General features: G+C 30.9%; 1 protein-coding gene across 1 annotated transcript in view; it reads right to left on the bottom strand.

The window, feature by feature from the left end:
* LOC129800038 (protein Atossa) overlaps positions 1–23,006 on the bottom strand; it is a 59,038-nt gene that overhangs the window by 16,131 nt on the left and 19,901 nt on the right. Inside the window, exons 2-3 of the mRNA XM_055844395.1 lie at positions 3,721–4,410; positions 1,190–1,326 (exon numbers count right to left, since the gene is read on the bottom strand). Coding sequence (XP_055700370.1) covers positions 1,190–1,326; positions 3,721–4,410 — 827 coding nt within the window. The remainder of the gene's footprint in view (positions 1–1,189; positions 1,327–3,720; positions 4,411–23,006) is intronic.

Below are 23,006 nucleotides of genomic sequence, written 5' to 3'. Positions count from 1 at the left end.
AATACACATTGAGCTGTCCGATATTCAGCTGACATCTTTACACACCAGAAAGTCAAAAAATACCATTTTTCGCATGGGTTGTTATCTGTAATTTTCAGTCCCAATCATCCGAATATCAAAGAGCCCCGTGTACTAAAATTTTAAATATCTAATCCAAAATGCAAATATTTGTCATTAAGAATTTTCCGAATTTTCCTTTTTAATTTGGAGAAAATTTTCTTTGACAAATAATCATATTACTTATATTTTTTCTTTAAAATAAAATTTGGTTTAATACGTCAAAGAAGAAACTGTCATAAATTATTCTGTTAATTCGAAAAATATATATTTTTTTTAAATACAGCATTATAAAATTATAAGTTTTCGGACTCCGATAGAAATTCTATAATTTTTTGTCTAACCTTCATAAAAATTTCATGAAATCTTAAATTTCCAAAATTTATGAAATTTTGATATTTCTTTAAGGAAATATTTAAATTTATTCCTTTCAGTAACTTGAATAAATTTAGTTATGATATTATCAAATCAGATTTCACCAATAAAAGCTTTATTTCGTGTATATTTATTTACGTAGAAAATCCAGTTTTACTAACGAAAAAAACCACTCAAAATGCCCAAAAAATATTTTTTTTTCTTAATTTAGAAAAAAATTATAATTCTATTCCGTAATGCCAGGGAAACTCAGTGTAAATTGATTACAATGACAGGTAACTAAGTAATTCAATTTGTAGAAAAAAAACGCAAGAACTTTTGCAACAACCTGATTTCTCATTCTCTTTGATTTTCCATGCGAAGACTTTTGATTTTTGCGCAAACTTCCTGAATCAGAATTAAGAGTGTTGCAGATAGCACAGAGAACAGAGAAAATTGAAGCAATAAAGTGCTTTAAAATTTTTATAAATAAACATTAATACACGTCAACATCTTCCAAATGACCAATGTTTCAAAGCAACAAACTTTCCAGGAAGTCCATTCCCAAAAGTGAATCACAGAATTTCTGGGTTACAAATTGTTATCACTAGAAAATTTTCCAAATTTAAATTATCGCAAAAAAAAGTAAATAAATGGTCAACCTTGGAAAACTCCCAAACATTCCAATTCTCCGATTGAAATTCCGAGCGATCTTTCCTCCCCAACTCTTTCTCTTTTTTTTTTGCTTTAAATAAATGCAAATTGAAGATAAACTTACTTGTCGATCTTCTGGATGATCCATTGCTCGAGGAGCAGGGGCTGGGTCTCTGGTCCAAGGTACACCTCAATGCAAATTCCGCTGCCTCGACTGAGGATTGCTGCCATTTGTTTATACTGCATTTGCCAGCGACAACACTTGAAAAGATATAAAAAGAAATTGTTGTTTTTCTTCCCTTTTTATCTTTTCAAAATCTCCATTTCTGTACAAAGCTTTTCCATAACTCTTAATATTTGCAAAATTTGACCCATTTCCCCGTCCCAATGACTTCAAATTCTGCAAATCAAAAGCGACAAATGCAATTTGCATAATAGTGCAATACGCTTATTAACTTTTCATGAAAACTTACGAGGTCTTCTTGGACATTCATGAAATTTTTGAATAACAAATTAGGTTTTGCAATTTTAGTCTTTTCAGTAAATAATGAAATTTTGTAATTTTTCATGAAACATTTTTTTAGTTTGCAGGGAAAGTGACAATATTTCAAATTCTTCATGAAACTTTGGCTTTTTATCACAATTTAGAAAAAAATCATGAAATTTTGAAAATTGTACTTTAAAATGAAAATTCTTTACAATTAACAAAAAAAAACAAAATTAAAAAATCTAACGTTCCCATATTGAAATTTTGGAAATTTTCATAAACCTTAAACTTGTTTGAAAAATTTTAATCAATAACAAAAATATTGTTTTTATATTAGAAAGAAGAAAAACCAAACCTAAAGTTTCTCGCCTTTTTTTTTATTTAACGAAAGTGTATTTACTAGCATTTAAAAACATTTTAATGATGAAATTTTAGAAATATTAAATAAAAAATGAAATTTTTCATATGGTTTTGAAAAATTTCATGTTTTTCTCATGGATCCTTTTTTATGAACATTAATAATTCTTTAATATATAATAAAATATTGTTTATATAACAGTTTGAAAAATTAGGTATTGAATATTTTAAAAATTACAAAAGAAGCGAAATTTATGAAATATTTTTGAAATCCTGTAAAATTTTCGTAGATTCTCTTTAAAAATACTAATAATTGCCTATTTTAAAATCATTTGTTTAACAATTAAAAGAAATCAAGCATTGAAATTTTGGAAATATTGTACTAAAAAAACAAGCTACTAAAGAAACAGTAAATATTCTTGTACAATTAGACTTTAATAGTTATATTTTATAAATTTTTTGACCTTCAAGCTTACAGAAAAAAATTGAAAAATGCGAATAAAACTAAATTTTGGATATTTCCCTGAAATCTTGTAATTTTTCGTGTAATTTGTATTCTATTGGATCCTTGTCAAAATTCCGAAAGAAAAAATCCCGGAAAACAAAATCCAGAAAAAATGGGTTTTGATTTTTTGGATTTTTCGGAACCCCGAAAAGTCAAAATCCCGAATAGGTGAAAATCCCGAATGGATCAGAAGCCCAAAAAGCCGAAACCCTAAATAAGTTGAATTCCGGAAAACCGAAATCTCGAATAAAATCCCCTATTAATCGGAATCCCGGAAACCAAAATTCGGAATAAAATGAAATCCAAAAAAGATAATATTCTGTTAGGCTAAAATCCCGAATGGATCAGAATCCTAAAAATCCGAAACCATGAATAAGTCGAATCCCAGAAGATCTCGAATAAGTCGAAATCTTCAATGGACAAAAATCCCGAAAAACCAAATTTCCAAATAAACTGAAATCCCAAAAAGCCAAAATCCTGTTGGGTCAAAATCCAAACTGGGTCGAAATTCTGAATAGTCAAAGGTAAAAAGCGCCACATTCCACACAATCATATCAATCAATAAAATAATAGAATTGCAAATTTATAAGGCTAAAGGCGTTAAACCCCTTTTTGGCTGAGTTTAGTGTCAAACATCAAGCTCTTTAATTTTATTGATTTAACCTGTTGAGGCAAAGGGAAATTATCTGAATTTTGGTTTTTCAAGATTTTGGCCCATTTGGATTCTGACCCATTCGGAATTTCGACCGAAAATTCCGAATTTTCTGAATTTCTCTTTTTGGAATTTTGTCTTTCTGAGATTTTGGCCGGCACCGCTTCTATTTATGTTTTATAATTTTTTTAATATAATTGTGTAGAAGTTATTAACTATCCAGTAATTTTTTCTTATTGCCTTACAAAATTCTAATTATTGAAAATATTTAAAATCCGTAATACTTTGTTAGTTTTTAGGGACTTGCAATGTTGTTTTTCCAAAATAAATTGTTTCAAAATATTTTTTTCAAAAATTTCAAAATAAAAAAAAAGAAAATTAAGATGTTTTTTTTCTTGATTTCTGTTATGTTTTGTATATTTTCATCACATTGGAAAATCTAGAAATTTTTAAGCTCGTAATACCTTACAAATTGATTTTGAAATTTTGGAAATTTTCATTATATTATTTTTCTAATGAGCAACTACTAATTTATTATCGCATTTCACAAAAGTTAGGTCTTGAAATTTAAGAAACTTTCCTTGAAAGTTTCGAAATTTTGGATACATTCAGGAAATTTTGAGTTTTTTTTTGCTTAACAAAATTGTCACTTACACTTTCCGCCAATTCACTGCAGTAATGTTCGGGATCATTATCCTGACTCTGTTTGATAACACCGATCTTCTTTAGAAATTGCTCACAGTGGAAGCCACATTTGATGCTAGACCTCCTTGTGCTGGGATTGCTGCGTGTCTTGGCCACTTCCTTAACCGACGACGTAGAAGCCGATCTGGCGAGCAAGGTCGTGAGGCTCGTGTCCAGATCGACTGTCTTGAAGAGTCCGATGGCCTTTAGAGATCTCGGTTTGGACTTTAGGCATGTCGACGCGAGATTTTGCAGCGAATCCAGGAGACTGGCGGTATCACCAGAACTCCCAGAACTGCTGGCACTGGATGATGTACTTGACTTCATAATGGGCACATCGAGATCATTGTCCGAGTCAAAATCATCATTGGTTGATGTCAACATTGTCGCTGTAGCCTGGTAGAATTCCGCCGAATCTTTACTGGTACTCGGAGCCGATCGCAATTGACGCAATTTCTGCTTCAGACGATGAATATTTTGTACGGAATCCGACTTGGCCCACGAATTGGCTGCGGATGTCGAGGACAATTGCTGCGTAACCGAGGCATCTCGTGGATCTTCATCGTTCACCACTGAACGTCCTTCCAGCACCAGTGATGCAATCCCAATAGACACAGAAAAGGCCGGATTTGTCGGTGCTATGCAGCTGCCACTATGCATCTGCAAGAAACAATAAAATAACACATAAACAAAAAAAATTATCAAAATAGCAATAAAAAAATAATCTTCGGTTCAATTGGTTCATTGTTCGACAAATGCGGAAATTTTATTTTTAGATATGCTATCGTAGTGACACAGAAATGCAAGAATTAAACTCAAAATCAGCACGATACTTGAGAAATAATGTCGCTCATTGGAGGTAGTCGCGGCACAACTTGAATTTTTAAAAATCATTAAGTCGCAAAATAAAGACAATCAAATAAATGTTTAAAGAAATTGAAAATTCACGTAGAGAAAATGAAAGGTTTTTAATGTGAAAATTGCTTAATTCCTTAGAGTTTAAGTCATTTTCACAAGAAAATCCTTTTAATAATTTAGTTGAATACAGTTATTTAGGTTAATTGTGAATAGTTGTCGATATTATAACAAAAATATTCCGATGAAATTTTGAGCTGGAAGACTCATATTCTTTTGAGCTGTCCCAAAATTCAGGATAGGTTTGAGAAAAACCCTTTTGTACAACACTATTTTGGTTAATAAGGAATGCAAAAGTACATATTACAAGAAGGGACACGACCTGCTAATAAGGATACAACAGAGAAGAAAATATTTTGTCGCATTTCAGTGATTTTTTTCAACCGCAGCGCCGCCAGACGTTTGTCAAGTGAGTTATTTGTGTTTCTATCTCTCTCTCACAGTTGAATTGCGCGCGATTTAAGAACTTTCCCTTCAAAGTGATATTTGCATTTAATTTCTTTGTATTTCTGCAAGATCCAAGTTAAAGGGTGTCAAGATATCAAGAAGACATTTCTTTCTATATGAGTTTTAATTAAATGCAATTATGCAAGATGCTACAATGTCTTCATAATATCTCGAAATATTGAAAAATTTCATATATTTCAAGAAGCAATTTAAACCTAATTGAGTTTTAAGAAATATTGGAAATTTTGAAACTTAATATTTTGTTGTCAAAACCGAAATGTATTTTCTGTTCTTTAAATATTTTCTTGATCCTAAAAGAATATCCTAAAACTTTTCAAATTTTTCAATAACTTCATTAAAAATATTACAATTTTTGAAAATCAAAAAATATATTTAATAAATTTACTTTAGTTTTTTTTACTATTTATATTGAATTGAAACCGCACAAAAATCTATCAGGAACTTAATTGAATTAAACAAATTAAAAAGCGAAATTCTATTACTTATTTGAGGTTATGTACAAAACATTTCATGAACAGTAAATCTTTTTGGAAATAGTAAAATTGCCTTTTAACGCATTGAATTTGTTAAAAAAAAGCCTTGATTTCAATTCCAAACATGCTAATTCAAACGTTTTTAACAAAAGATACTCATTTGAAATGCAATTGAATAGTTGAGGTTATGTTCCAAACAGTATTCTCGATTCTAAAGCTATTTTGAAATGATAAAAATATCTTTAAACTTCGTACAATAAAATAAACGTCCTCATTTGAGATCAAAATTAGCAAATTTTAACAATTATGAACAATAATACTGCTCACTTTGAATTAATTTGAAGAGGTTATGTTCAAAATATTCTTATAGATAGACTCTAAAACTACTTTGGCACAGTAAAGCGAATTTCAAAATTCGCAACATGAATTAAAATATTTTATTTGAAACCAAAATTATCAAATTTTAATGATAATAAACAATAATATTTATTTTATATTCATTTGAATTGGGGTTATGTTTAAAAAAAAATATTACTGCACTCTAGAGCTATTTTGAAACAGAAAGTGTTTTTAAAAGTCGTAAAATAATTTAAAAGCCTTTATTTAATATTTAAATTTGCAAATTTAAGCGATTATGAACAAAAATACGCATTTGACATTCATTAAAATATTTGAGGTTATGTTAAAAATAATATTCTCGGCTCTAAAATTGCCTTAAATTGTAAAAAAAATGCCTTGTTAGTAATCCGTTTGCTCTTATAACGAGCTTCAATTTGAGAGAAAGATGTTAAAATTCTAACACGCTTGTAACCGAAAATATTTATTTAAACTTTATTGAAATGTTTGAGGTTATGTTAAAAATATTTTATCATTTTTCTGATTACTTTTTAGTGTATTTAAATTGATTTAGAAATCCATTGCAATTATTGAAAGCTTCATTTCAGTTCACAAAGTGGAAATTTTAACATTTATTACCAAAGTTGTTTATTAAATATGTGAGGTTATGCGCCAAATTGCAATAGATTGAACTATTCCTAAGATGATGACTTTAACAAAGCTGAATTAATTTTAATAATTTTATATTATTTAGCAAAGCCTTTATACCACGTTTCTTGCAAGAACTACATTCAATTTTGCGTGGTTATGATTAGAATTCCAAGTTCAGCGCCATCTATTGCTAAATGTTTCTCAATTAGGATACAATATACACAACCTTCAAATAATCTATAAAATTTTAATAATACAAAAAGATAGAACAGATTTAACAAATAGTAACAGAAATATAAAATATTTACATTTCTTTTGTTTATCATGAAAAATGTGCCAGTATCATCCACCAAACGTGCCACAAAACATTTCTCAAAAATAATTGTCACACACATTGTCTTATCATCAATGGTGTGTGCTCTTCTCGCTTTTAATCATCGAAGCCATTGGCACAATTTTTGCGGAAAAAATGACTTTCTGTCTGGCCAAGAAAATAATAAAACAAAAAAAAAATAATGTGAGTAATATTTTTTTCTTCCTACTCCAAATTGGCTGAATTGTTTGCTTTTTTTCAACCTTAATTACCTCGCAATGGTCTCGATTAAGTCATCGTATTTCATCACCAAAAAGGAAACTTCTATTATTCAATTTTCCCACTGATTTAAATTAATTATCATTGGATAGTATATGGTGGCAGAACGAAGAAATAGTGAGACACTCATTGATAAAGAATGGTGTATAGAAGAAAAAAAATAAATAAAAGAAAATTCAATTTAGAAATACGCACATTGGTGCACTTCTGGCGCAATTTTCTCTTTTGCCCAACGAAGAATTATGCTATTATATTGCGGTCAGGTTCATGAGTTGCATGTGGCTGAAAATGTTGCATCATATTGCTATTCAGCACTTTCAAAATTCAATTGCGATAAGTGAATACAATCTTGGCAAAAGTCTTCTATACGTATATATGCTGCTGCATTTGAAAGATATTCTCAACATGTGAATTTCCTCGTGATCTACTCTCTCAATTTTCAATACAAGCAACATTTTCTCTGCTGATACAGTCAAATTTTCTCCGGAGGCACCTATCACTCACTCAGAAGAAAAGTTGGTATGTTACTGATAAATAAATAAAATAGTCTAAAATCTTATTCTGACGTAATAGGTACAGGGAGTTCCGGCTTGAGAGAAAACGGACTGAAAGAATTTAACATGAATTGCCTACTATTGGGAGCTCGTTTGTAAAATAATTTTTGAAGTGCCCCTAAGTTTGCAAATATTTGAAATACATTTCTTATGAACCGTTGGCGCTGAAAATAGGCTGAAAAACTGGTACCGATAATACCTTGCATACATCACGGCGTTTCCATAACTCAAAGATATCTCCTGCAGATATGCAATTTTATTGTGTCACTGGAGTTAATTCGCGAGCTTTTTTTCAGTCCCGAAAAGTTCTTTCAAAGCGGGACTCACTGTATTGATTTCTGTCTTTTATACGATTTAATCCAAGTTCAAAGAAACAGAAATATAATGTGTATAATTGAATTTTGCATAAAAATTAGTTATCGGTTATGAACGGATTGGTATCGATTCAGGCCAGTAAGGAATTCCAAGACCTTTCGAATGAGCCCAAATATGACCCCTTTCGGTTAAGAAATTCGCTCTTTAGAGCCTTCTAAACCCTTGACCTTGAAAATCGTTATTAGAGATGATTTACATTATTTAATATTTATTTAAAATTATTGAGAAAAACCTGCTATTGAACATCGGCTTCTTTGTATAAGAAGACCTAACAAATGAGTTTGTCAGAGTAAAAGACGTCTATCGTATATGCACTGAGAAGCTCAAATAAGCTTTTTTGCGATTTTCCGCAACAGAAAACTTTTTTTCACTTTAGGCTATAATTCTTGAGAGTAGCGCATATACAATTGCAACTATATTACACTCAGGAGCTTGGAAAGAGACTAGAGTTTAGAAACCCAAAGTTCATTTACGGGTGATCAGTGAAATATTCACGTCGGTTTGTTCGAAGGGTTCGAAGGTAGTCTTGTAGGGGAGAATCCCTTTATACCTTGTCACTAAAGTGGGTCATTCAGGGCCTCAGGAATTAAAAATCCAGTTCATAGAGTGGTTCGAGTGAACCGTATGACTTAGAAAACAAGGAGAAATGAAGCAGTGAAGAAGAGGAGCAGGTAATTTTCCAGGACCTTAACGTCACCTTCCGTTCGGTCGAGAATCAATTAAGGGTGGTTATAAGAGGTTGGAAGGTTCTACCCTCCCATCAGAATCGTAACAGTATCAATAAATTCACAAAGCTTAGAACTCTTGTCCATTGCCGACTTAGTATTTTTGACTAACCTCCAAACAAACGGCCGGAACACTACTTCACAAGTCGAAAAATATAATAAGTACATAATGTTTTCTACATCCTCAAAATATTTGTTTAGTTCCAAAAAGTTTTTTTTTTGTTTCTTACTTTGAAACCAAAAATGTAAATACTTTTCATAGTTTTTTTTATATATTTCATATTTTTTGAATAATAAAAACTGATAAGGGTCGCCCCTCTTACATTGTTTGATTAAAGTTAAATAAAAGCAAGAAAATTAAAAAGAGAAAAAAACTGGAGTTAGATTGAACCAGGCTGGTAGTATCTTATAATGCCGTTTAGAAAAGTTCTGGTATGAGAAGGAAAGGAGTTGAAAAGAACTACTCTATGAAAAAATATTGTTTGCAAAAGCTGGTTCAAGAGAGCCCTTGGCACCAAGAGTCCCCTTACTCTAACCCAGGGTCTTGGAATCAGAAGTGCGATCAAGTAACGTGGGCTTTCAGAAATTATCAGGTGGAAAAGAAAAGAAAGCGCTCGCTGGGAGAGCACAGCTCATCAGGATGTTGTGGTGTCTAGAAAAATGGTCACGATGATCAAGAGTACAGAACTTCACAAAAGAGAAGTACAGCACAATTCTACTAGCACCAATGTCCTCAATATCAAAAGAATGACTATTAACCACAACAATTAGGAGAACTATATCCAATTTCGGCCACTTCATTTTTTCTCAAATTTCCATGAATTTTTAGTTTTTCTTTATCCTCTAGAGATTATACAATGCAAAAACCAAAAATATGGCGTTTCTAAGAACAAAATAATGTGAAAGTACTTTGGAAGAATATCGAAAGGGCAAGAAACTATGAGAATCAAGGTGGTCGAAATATTACCCAAAGCTACGTCTATATATATATTTTTTTCAATTTAAAATGTATTAAAGATGATTCTAGAGAAAACAAAGACGATAAATTATCCACTAAATTCCAACGAACACTCTTTAAAAAGAAGTAACTAAAAAATTCAATTTGCCGAATAAAAATACAACTATGTTGAAATATGACACAGTTACCCTATTTAGAAAATTGCAGGAATATAATACCGACACGAGTTGATACTATTGTTATTATGTACTTGTTACATAGAGCTCTTCATTTTATCTTTAATTCTTATTTATTTCATAATATTTTCTAAAATAGTTCTATAAAAAAATATTGGTCTTAAATTATAACAACTCTTTTATTAAGGTTTATTGATGTTAAGACGGCGGTGGACATTGCGAATGACTGTCAGTTTATCTACATATACGCCTGAAAAGCCCGTACTCTGTCCTAAAATTCTTAAGCATATGAACTTGCTAAAATATTTGCTAGTATGAGAAAAGCTTTTAGGCTTCGTACGAGTACATACTCTGCCTTCGAACATTTCAAATATTTCCAATGTTCCTTTAATGAATCTGATTTTCTTTTCAAGAAAAGTTGAACATAGGAAATACATGAAATGTTCGAAGGCAGAGTATGTACGAAGCCCTAAAGCCTTCTTCCTCTAAACTAAAATCTTATTTTCTGAATTTCCCTCAGTGATCAGACCAATCACCCAGAGTAAATTATATATTCTGTATGTTCAAACTTGGGTCATCAGAATGTATTTCAATGAAATTTGTGTTCTGCAATTCAAATCTCATTTTGCCCTGGAGATGGAAATTGGCCCAAATATAAAAATGTTTGTGCCATGAACATGGGAGAGAAATGAAAATGGAAAATTGGTTTGTGTTACAAAGTAATGTTAAAAGAGGTTGTTTAACTAAATTTATCGATCAAATATTGACCAATTCATGTGACTATTTTAGAGTTTCACTTTATATATACTCTTTCAAATGTTCCATTGCAAGTCATTTGAGGCGTGAATACAACTTTTTTTTTCTCTATTTTTCATTTAGTCACACATTGCAAAACACGCAGTAATTTAATGCAAATAAAATATATAACAAATTGAGTCATTTTGATTGATAAGGCATTTAATGATGTCTCCACTTTGTCTCATCTGCAAAATATTGCCTCAATGAAAGCTGCTGATGAGGAAAAAAGTCAAAGCTTGAATGGTAGAAATTTTTGTCGAGGTTAAAAGTACCAAGGACACTGAGGGAAATTGCTGAAATACTCTTTTGCGATAAAATTGATCATCACGTGATAAGCATTCTTCAATGACACTTTCTTATATACCATCGAAGGTTGAGTCACAATGTTTTAAATTGAATGCACATAAAATACGAAAGAAAATATATACAATCAGCAATTCTTTTTTATGTGTCCTCTCCTCCCAACATAAGAAACATTATATTGAATTTGAAACACAAACAATAATGCAATTGAGAAAATTTCCTCATCTGCAGCACGCAATATTGATGCCACAGAAGAAGTATTTAAGAAAAAGCAATATATTGCATTTTTTCCTAAATTAAAATCAATATAAAGAATTTCCATTTGAAAGTACTCAAGTAGAATGGGTTACATATTGTCAAATACAAAAGGATAATTAATGAATTTCTTACTTTCCCATTTGCAAAGAGACCTTAACTGAAGAAAAAAAATTGAAAGGGACCTAAAGATCACCAAAAAGTTAAGGCCCCCCCTTCGAAAACCTCACAAAACTTCAGCCACTTGAGCATTGCACATTATGCTGCGAGCACCAAGTTTCATTTGAAAGTAGCACACGGTCGACTAAAATTGATCAATTCATGTTGCTTTTGCCTCACACTCTTTATAAAATTTATATATATTAATAAGACAAGTTAAAAGTGAATAAAAGCCCCCAAAAAACCTTCTCGGTCCAGCTTTTTCTGACCATTATGGAAGTTATGTACCTGATGGACATAAACGTAAAATCTTAACACAAAAGAGCATATTTTTTGCTGCGAAATATGAATTGTCACTAAAATGACTTTTCTAGAGAATTCTCTTTACAAAGAAAATATGCAAATGATTTGTATTTGTACAATTTTTCAAATTAACTGCTAGAAAATTTCACAGAGAAATTTTCCACAACGCATTTAAACAGCATGATTCATTTCAAATGCATTGTAAATGTCTGGTTAAATCATAAAACTAAGACACTTTCAAGAGGCTCATCATTAGCAAAACATAAAAACAGAAGCTCATTAACTTAATAAATCGTCTACATTATAGACTGCTATAACAAATGCTTCTGATTTAATCTATATAAGTTTTATTGATAATTTCAAATGGAACAAAATGATTGTTTATAAGAAGAAATCGTTATTTTTTATTCAATTTGGCTGAATAATAGGACAACAAGCTTGAGAATTTAAAATTGACAACGGTCTCCAGCGCCTCTCGCGGAAAAAATAGCGCGCTCATGCGGAGAAACAGATTATCACTGTCAATGAACTATTAACTATTAGGGTAAGTGTGCCAAATTTCGGCATAGTTGCATGCAAGCGTCAAAGTCTCAAGTTTGAAATGTAATATTTTAAATACAAATTTGTTTGTTTTATTCTTTCTTCTGAAAGAGTGTTGCATGGAATCTTGTAAAGAGTTTACCATCTTTATTTACTCTAAAATCATTCTTAATAAATTTTGAAATGAATAAAAATATAGACATAGCTTTGGTACCTTATTTCGGCCACCTTCATTCTCATAGTTCCTTGCCCTTCGGGAATTCTTCCAATATGTTTTTCACGTCATCTAGTTTGTCGTAGCTAATTTTTTTGTTATTCTTTTGCATTGTATAATATTTAGAGTACGTAAAATCTAAAAGTTCATTTAAATTCGAGAAACAAAAAAGGTGGCCGAAATTGCAAGCTGGCCGGAATTAGGCACATATACCCTAAGTCTTCTTTATTCCTTTGGGAAATAATTCCAATTGAAATTGCAGAATAAAATCAAAACAAATGCCATCAAAACATTTGAACTGAGTTAAAAATTACTTGTGTTGTAAACTTTTCTAAATTGACAAACATAATTCCGCATTTTTCAACACATCATCTGTTTGGAGCAGAAACGGTCAGAGATATCACCTTTCGGTCTTCGATGACCCCCCCCCTCCTAATATGTGAACATTATATCCAGACGCTTTCTCTCTTCTCTCCCAAACTCTTTCCTTCCTCTCCCAAACTATATTTTTTGGTTTATTTCGAAAACGGTTTCTACATTTTTATTTTAAATCTTCGAATATGTTTTGGAAATAGTCGAAGTGAATATTTCGTAAAATTGTTATTAAGTAATTTAAAAATTCCATATACTCCATTTCTGTATGCCTGACACAACTTCACGAACAAATGAAAACGAATTACAAACACTTTTCGAATTACAAACCCGTTAAGTGATCATGTTACAATGTTTCTGAAAAACCTACAAATATTTACAAACTTTTTAGTGGGTTGTATGATTTAGGAACATTTCGGAGGTCCCCAGTAGCAATTCACAAACATTTACGAACAATTTTGCGAAATATTCTTTTGTGCATAGACACACCTATAACTAAAACACATTTCGATATCGAATTTTCGAAGTTCAAACATAAACCATTTTGTAGGGCTTGTTTTTCTCAACAAATTTGCTTAAATTTGGATTTTTTGAAAAACCTTGGAATTTACAACTTAGCTGCAACAGAGTTTCGAATGTTTCTTTCTCGAATTTACTTTTTTATTTGACCGTTTAGGGGAAGGCTTTGAAGATTCGGACATATTCTGGATTCAAACACGTTATACTTTTCCAATAATGATCCTCTCATTTTCCTTTACTGAATCTGACCCAATTTTTTACAGGAAATGTATGACTTAGGAGTCGCTATTAAAATGTACTACTATTAGGTCAGATTCATTAAAGAAATATTGGAAAAATAAGAAGTATTCGAAGCCAGAATGTGTGCGAAGCCTGAAAACCTTCCTCTACTTCTTACGTTTGCCAGAACACAAACACTCTAAAATGTGCTCTTCTTAAATAATTTTTTATTTCAAAATGTTTTTTTCTTTACTTTTGAATCAATTTAGTCGGTAGTAAACCAGGAGGGAAATTCTGTAACGCTCTGGCAATGCCATATGACAAATTGGGTTCGAATCTTAGGAGAGCTTTTTCGAAAATGCAATTCTGTAGCCGTGTCATTGCCATTTCAGCTCACGTGGCATTGTCAGAAGTCACATATTTGAGATTTCTGGCAATTCAAATGACAATAAATTTTGTTAAACAAATCAACCAAGACGTATTGTATTTTCATAAAATCATCAAGTAAAGGTACTTCATTAAAAATTCAATGAATTGTATTTTCGAACTCATATGATATGACAAAGAAAAGCTCGAATGGCATTGACAGGTTTCGAACTCACGCGTGACAATGCCACGAAAATTACAGAATTCCCCTACAGTACAGTAGACTCTCTCAAATTCGGGCATTTGGGACCGAACTGTCAACCGAACTAGAGAGAAATTCGGGTGTTGGACTGTTTGAAATGCAACGATTTTTTGTTCATCTGGTTCATCTGCATACTCATATTGAGTTCTAAAACGTCTAAAACAAAATATCGCAATGTTTAATTGTACTTCATGGAAGACAAATCTGTCATGAATCACAGTCCATAAAATTAACCTAACGATAAACCCCTCGTTAACTTTTTTTTCCATCAATTTCCTTCCATGGAAAATACTTTGACGGTATATTAATTTCCATTGTGAGCATGTGGAATTTTTTGCATAAAAATATCTCATGCAATTTCCACGAGTTTCACAGACAGACACACAGCAGTCAATAAATAAATTTTAACATAAAACCTTAATCATTGTATGAAAATTCAACGTGTGCAAATATAAATTGGCAAGAGAGTGGCAAAAAGAAACAATTTCGAATTTTCACTCAAGTGAACATCAAAATTTATGATCTCTTTTTCAATTGGTTCAATTTGTTAAAAAAAAACACACTTGTATATAAATTATATCATCGAATTTATAAGGCCTGTGTTTCATGTGTAAAGAATTAAGACTTATCTTGGGGTGTTAGAGATGAGGAGAGAAAGCCATTTATGTAGACGAGAAAAGTAGAAAATGTTGTGAACTCTGGGATTTTTATCTCCTCTCCCTCAGTTTTATTCACTTTTTCTGTCATTTCGAAAGTGATAAATGCACATTGGAATATAACGTGACAATTTTCTTATCATCATTCTACCATATCAGTGGTTTCTTTTTCTGAATGTTAAAAAAAATACCGCGGTTTCATAGTTTCAGCCTAACAATATCGACCGCAATTTTTTTTTTGATTTTTTCTGCCACATTAATGTGATCAAATTAAAAATAAATAAATCAAGCTTTCTTGAAATTTGTTTTAAGGTCAAGAGTTGAATATAAATTCAAAACTGATTTGCAAACTGATACCCTTGATTGATTTCTTATCGCAAAGAGAAAGAAAAAGCAACGAGCCTTTAAGTTGCGTATATATAATTGACTTTACAACACCAAGAAAAATTAAACAAAAAAATATGAAATTATTACATTATTTTAAATTTAAATGGCATCTCTTTTACTAAATATTTTTACCAGGAAGTTTCGACCACGTATAATTTAATATTTAGGGACATAAAATATTTTTGGTCCACTGCGTTCTGTGCTTAGCTAGAGCCTTGATAGTTTTCTAAGCCCTAACCAATCAGAGCACTCGTAGAAACTAAATTCTGTAATTAATTATTGAATTCCCCGTAAAGAATACTTAATTTAAAATATTTGCTTAAAATAGTTAGTCTTCTCCTGGAAAAGAGAATGTGCGAAGCCTGGAAGCCTTACTAATTAATACTAAAAAAATATTAGGTAAAAACTAATATTTTTTTAAAATATTTATTACTGTAAAAAATATTTAAACACACCCCGAAAAGTTTGATTTTAGCCAAGAAAATTAATTTAAAATATTTCTGGATTACATTTTAAATGTATTCACAACAAAAATGATAGTTATACTTTCACATAAATTTAAAAAAAATTGAAATTTGAAGTGACATCAAATGCAGAAATACTTAAAATTAGTAGGGGAGACCGGGGTAGAATTAGCCACCAAATGAAATTTTTCATTGTGTATAATTTGTACAAAAAATGTTTGTATGAGTCTGATATATATTTCAATGAATAGGAAGGGAAGTACATATTTCGAATAAAGAGTGGTTTCATCAATATTCCTTCGTAGGCAAACTATAAGATACCACTATCTAATACAATATGTGGCTAATTCTTCCCCAGTCTCTCCTACCAATGTAGCCACTGTGGCATTTGATTGGGATTTATTTTGTATCGAATTAGATGGAATTTCACCTGTCACATTTGTCCCAATAAATTTTCTGAGCACGAAAAAGGAATTCGGAGCAATTTGGAGTAACATTTGACGTTTAATCTAACCTAAGTTTTATGGATTTTGTGGCAAAATGACAGTTAGCAAATCATTTTTGTGAATTTTTCAGCTTCTTTCAAACAATTAAGACCCAAAAATGATAAAATAAAAAGAACTTGGATAAAACCTAAGCTCTTTTTCAAATATTACAAGAAAATGAGATAGTAAAACCAATTAAATAATATAAAGTACGTGAAACATCTGCCAGAGAAACATACCGTAATCGGAAAAAGCACGATTTGAAATTTAAATCTAAGAAGCATTTCTGTAATACGCTTGAAATCCACCAGAGGCGTGTAGAGTAGATGGTAAAAATTTGACAGTTCAATATGACAATCCCCATCCGGAATTCGCATCCGGAATGAATTTTTTTATGGGATTTTCTGTGGGAATCCCGTCTGTAGGCCCGGTAATTGCCAATAATTTATTAGAAGTTTACTAGAAGTTTGCAATAAGTAAACTAGAAATTGAGCAAAAATTTCATATAGAAGTTAAGAATAATATTTCTATTATCATTTCTAACCTCACAAAAAATGATTTCACTAAAAATCTAATTCAGTCGCAATCTAATGCGACGAAAATGCTTCAATGTTTTCTATTAATAAGGGAGTTCAAAACCGAAACTTTTTGGAATTTAAAATTGCAATTGCACAAAAAGCAGGAAAAAATAAAATTTGATCAGTGAAAGTCAATTTTGAGCAATATTTAAAACGTTAAAACCAGTAATATGTTCCTGACAAACAGAAAATAAAACAATTTTCCATTTCAATTCTGTGTCGATCGGTCGAATGGTGAACTTAAAAGTGCAATCTGTGATCCAAGTCCAAAAAAGTGTAATCATTTCCCGTCTGTTACGTGATTTTCCCAACAAAAGTCGATACCTGATGAAGAGGACATTCATCCTCGAAACGTCGTAAAGAATAAAATTGCGAAAGTCAAGAAAGGTCTAGTGTTTTCCGTCAATTCTTGCTACACCCCATCGGACCGAAATTCTTCAGTTTTCCATTTCACTATTTTTATAATGGCTCCGGCACACCTTTTAGACCAGGAAAATTTCATGAAGACGAAATTCGCATCCCTTTCTTTCTCACATCTTTTGTATATGACTATCTCATTCTTTCGCATACCAAATTCGATTGATCGAAATTGAATTTGGTGTGATATTTAAAAGAAGAAGAGTGCAAGAAAATGAGATAGACATATGCAAAGAATGTGAGAAAGAAAGGGCTTCGAATTTCGACTTCATGAAATTTTCCTGATCTAAAAGGTGTGCCGGAGACATAAAGATTTATATAAATATTTTACCGAACAAAATTTAATAATTTATTGATCCTGCATATGCACATCTTTTCGGTCAGCAGAATTTAATTTCTTCTTCTTTTTTTGAACATAACAACAAGTACAAATTTAGTCCAATCCAATTTAGATTGCGAAAGAGTGGGATAGCCATTATGCAAAACATTTGATGGGATAATAATTTCGATTCCAAAAAATTTTCCTGGTATAAAGGTGTGCTTGAATTTTTTACTGACCGAATTCGATTTTCCGCTGATTAACTTTACTTTTTATAGCTCAGAGGCACACCTTTTAGACCAGGAAATTTTCATGAAATCAATATTCACATCTCTTTCTTACTCAGAAGTTTTGCATATATGTTTACCTCATTCTTACGCACTCTAAATTCGATTGAACTAAATTCAATTTCTTGTGATGTCTAAAAAAGAAGAGTGCGAAAAATGAGATAGACATATGCAAAATGTGTTAAAAAAAAGGATTCCAAATTAGACTTCATGAAATTTTCTTGATCATACCTTTTAGATCAGGAAAATTTCATAAAGTTGAAATTCGAGTAACCCTCTTTTTCACACGTTTTGCATATGTCTGTCCTGCTCTTTCGAACTCTTCTTCTTTTTTTAAGTATCACAACAATTTCAATTTAGTTCAATCAATTTAGAGTTCAAGAGTAGAATAAACGCAAAACGTTTGAGAACGAAGAATTTATGTTTTCATAATTTTTTCCTGGACTGAAAGGTGCACCGGAGATATTATTGACATCGAAACAGTCCATTAAATTTTTCTCAGTGTATATACTGCCTGTCTTGCCCTATTCCAAGCGATAACTCATAAAGAGCAACAGAAAAAAAACTGTCACAGCAAGATAATAAAAATTAAATCGCAGGGTTAAATCTTCCGAGTTTTTCTTTCCAATAAAAACTCGTTGGATTTTTATCTCTTTTTAATCAAACACAAAAAAATAACAATCTTATATTGCCAAGTTGTTGTTGCTCCACTTTCGCATAAAACAGTGAGAAAATATCATACTAACCGACTTTAAACTTTAAATCCAACATCGTCAGGTAAGACAAGGCAGAAAAAAATGCACAATAAAGTGCAATATGCAAAAAAAAGAGAGAATTCACGCACTTAAACGCTTATTAGCTTATTATGGTCTTATTGAAAGTTTCAGTGATAGCAACACCCTCTTTTTCACTCAATTATGTTACACATGCAAAATTATTTCATAATCCTCTCAGGTGAGAGAGAGCAGAGAGGTAATTGCAAAAAAGAAAAATAAAAAAAAAATAATATACAAATACATTTTGTAATCCAATTTGACTTTCGTCAGCGAAAACTTTGAAGCACTTTTACTTCCAACATTATCAACATACTCTGCCCGCAAGCTTTCATTTTGCACATAGCAGAAGCTCGAAAAAAAAATTAAAATGTAGATGAGAGTCGTGAGAGTGGATTGAATAATCTTCAATCAATCACACGTCATTTTTCCTTTCAAACCATCATCACTTGCAATTTTGCCAATTTTTCAAAAAAAGAAAAACTTCAATTACCTCTAAAAGTCACTCAAAAAAAATCCACACAAAGCTTCAATTATTTTTCTAACCTCACATTTAAAAAAAAATTGTCAGAAATTCATAAGCCCCGTCACTAAACTGAATTATCATCACCTTGGGCAACAAATGAACATTTTAAATTTATACTTAAGAATAGCTTTACGTTCCATTTTCATCAAGTTCAAGTGAGACAATTAAACCCAACCAAGAATTAAACGTGTTTCTTTTCCTTTTCCAATTCGTCGTTGCAAAAAAATTAAAATAATTATGTCATTCACGTGAGAATGCAATAAACAAAAAAAATCATTAAAGAATTCCGTCAATTGACTTTTTACCCCCGCACTGAAAATTGCACTTAAATTGTGATGACAACAATTTCGTACATAAATTAAACGTGGCTGCTTTATGGTCCCCTTCGTTAAAAGTTTGACATCAGAGATGAATTTACTGATCAACCAGACACTAAAAATTTACGTAAGTAGAAATTATTTAAATTAAGTGATATTTTTTATCACTTCCAGACAACTTGCAAAAAAATGGAGAAATTTATTTTTCAATAGCATTTACTAAAAAAAGAAACATGACATTAAGCAAGATTGATTGAAAATTTCATAATTATGGAAAAAAATAAAAAAAAATATAACAAAATATCTGAATTAACCATTAAAGTGAATGTAAAACTATGAAAAATGAAAGCTCCACTTTTATAAAACATTACATAAATTTGAATAACAGGAACTCCCCATCAGCTGAGAAAGGGTTTTACAGTTGTTTTGAGGTTGCCACAGTTTTAGACAAGGTTACTCCAAGGTAAGTAAAAACATATTTTCAATCAAGGTTTGAAAAAAGATGTTGGAACTTCAGTAAAACTTAATGATAAAATCAGGAAGTAATTCCAGCATTTATTGCCTCAATTAAGAGAAAGAAAAAACGAACATTTCTTCTTTAAATTAGAAAAATAATAGGAAAAACTTACTCCAAAACATGACCTATATAAGATTACAAATGTGTAAAATACGATACAACTCTCAAATGAAGATCAAGGCCAAGAATATTATAAATATTCTCCAAATGGTTCTTTTGGATTTAATATTCTTTAGAAATCTATTTCAAATTTCCTCTTTTTATTAATTTATGAAACCGAAACTGTGCAATTTTCATGAGCTTAATCTAGAGCTTAATGTCCGAATAGGGTCAGGCTTTAAAGATCAAGATCAAGATCAAGAAGATAGTAACATTTTACTATTCATAAGTCAATAAACCTTGAGGAATTTCTATTAGAGAAACTGCTTGTAATTTTGGACACTTTGAGAGTAAAATTGGACACTACAAAGAACTTGATTAAAGTTACGGAATTTTCTTTTAATATTTAATGAATAATGTTTTTTATCTAAATACTTATTCCTTTTAAAAGATCTTGAGAATTAATTCGTTCAATCTTGAATATTAGAGGAACTGCTTGTAATTTCGGACAGCTTGTAATTTTGGACACTTTGAGGGCAAAGTTGGATACAGACACTACAAACAAAATATTTATTTTTTCAAAAGATTTTAACATTAAATTAGTTCAACTTTGAATTATTAGGGGAACTGCTTGTAATTTGGGATAACTTCCAATTTTTGGAGACTTTGAGGGTAAAATTAGACTCTACAAAGAAATTGATTAAAATTATGGAATTTTCTTTTAATATTTAATGAATAATGTTTTTTATCTAAATTACTTATTCCTTTTAAAAGATCTTGACAATTAATTCGATCAATCTTGAATATTAGAGGAACTGCTTGTAATTTCGGACAGCTTGTAATTTTGGATACTTTGAGGGCAAAGTGGGACACGGACACTACAAACAAAATATTTATTTTTTCAAAAGATTTTAACATTAAATTTGTTCAACTTTAAATATTAGAGGAACTGCTTGCAATTTGGGACAGCTTGTAATTTATGGACACTTTAAGGATAAAATTGGACACTACAAACAAATTGATTAAAATTATGAACTTTTTCCAATATATAATGAATATTGTTTTCTATCTAAATATTTATTCTGTTTAGAATATATTAACACCAAATATCTTAAATTTTGAATAAAATTTAATTTAAAATTGCTTTGTTGATACTTCAGTGTAAGCAGTTGCTTAAGTGAAATATACCAGAACTTCGTATTTACCGTCAAAATCATTAAAGTGTGGTGAAGTACTAATAATTTTTCTTCAGTATATTTCGGTGATATTGAAAAATGTGTTAATTCACGCTAATAGAGATTAGTTCATTAGATCTGAAGTGAGATTTGTCTTGTGAATAACGTTTTGCTTGTGAAAAATGGATAATTTTGTCAGAGATTTATCAGTAAGGTGATGCTTAATATTTCGGACAGGTGCTTCACTTTCTCGAAATTTTGTAATTTTTTTTTTTTTTGTGATAACCAGGTTGTATATAAATGCCTCTAAGAAGTGAATGCAGTGCAAAAACCCCAAAGGAGTCCCGAGAAGCCAAGGCGTACCAAAGTCAACTCTCTTTAATGAATTAATGGAAAGTTTCGGGACTTCCGGGCTCCTTGAGACTCCGATGGTTCAGTTTCATAAACAATAGGACAACTTGTTAAGTTGGGTTCTTCTACAAGCGAGGTGTCCGAAATTATAGTCAAATGAATGTGTACATTTTTATTCATTTTCAAACGAAATATGATTAATTTTAGAGATGACAAAGACGATAAACTACTTTACAATGTCCCAAACAACACTACTAAAAATGAATTAACAAAAAAACTTAGTGGTCGACATTACAGACCGCTACGAGGATGAGACGGGACCCGCCAATCAACGGACGGATCGACATGATCGAAAAGTACGGACACTTGGTGCCTATATTACCCAAAAAATTCAGAGTGGCCCTTTGAAAAGTTACCGGGTCAAAAGAAACCAGGAACTTCGTCCACTATGAGCATAAGACATTGGTATTTATATTCACCCTGTCCCAAATTACAAGTACTTCCCCTAAATTTGCACTTTCACTGTAAGTCTAATTTTTTTAAATTTCCTGTACTTATTGATTTGTAATACTGACTTTTTTTTTATTTTACTGATTTTGCCCTAGAATATTAATGGCACAATTACACGACCTTAGAGACTGGATGTTCAGCCAAATTCCTTACCTCGAAATCCTAAACAACTAATTTGGCTTTTCAAAATCTAATGGATCATTTGCCCGTAATATTCAATCGCATTTCAAAATTTCCCAAAAAATCTTATGCACCTGATAAGAAATTAGAGAAATTAAGTCATGTGTCTCCAAAGTCATAGGTCTGACGCCCGTATTTGCGTCATATTTTAATTATTTCTCAAGATATTATGATAAAAACCTTTTGTATTGCGTAAAACCAATAACTTAGCATCCTCTAAAAAAAATAAAACGTGCTATAAAAGAAAACTTTTAAATATTAGAGCTATAGATAGACGTAAGTCATTATTTATATTCGTATTAAATTATTCAGATATACGTAAGCAGTATTTATGATGGACGGTTTTTTTGGCGTCTACACACTAGTAGAATTTTTTTTTTTAAAAAATGCCTTTTTTAAAAAATTCTGACGTTTCTGCCTACAAAGATAGGGGAAATTTTCTTTAAAAAGGTATTTTTTTTTTTAAAATTTCTAATAATGATGGTTTGGACTTAATGTCTGAGGGGTCTGAAATTTTAAATTTCAAAACCGAATTTTCAAAAACTCAGTAAAATAATCTTGTTAAATTGTTTCTAAGTAAATTTTCTTTAGTTATCTTAATCGAACACGATCAATATATCGATCAGATGAAAAAATCTTAAATATGAAGAAGAGCGTCAGTAATTTCATACCTATTCCTCAA

This window comes from Phlebotomus papatasi, chromosome 1 (genome assembly GCF_024763615.1).
Source record: "Phlebotomus papatasi isolate M1 chromosome 1, Ppap_2.1, whole genome shotgun sequence".
NCBI lineage: Eukaryota > Metazoa > Arthropoda > Insecta > Diptera > Psychodidae > Phlebotomus > Phlebotomus papatasi.
The sequence above is the reverse complement of the archived record's forward strand: the minus strand, read 5'-3'. Positions and strand labels throughout refer to the sequence as shown.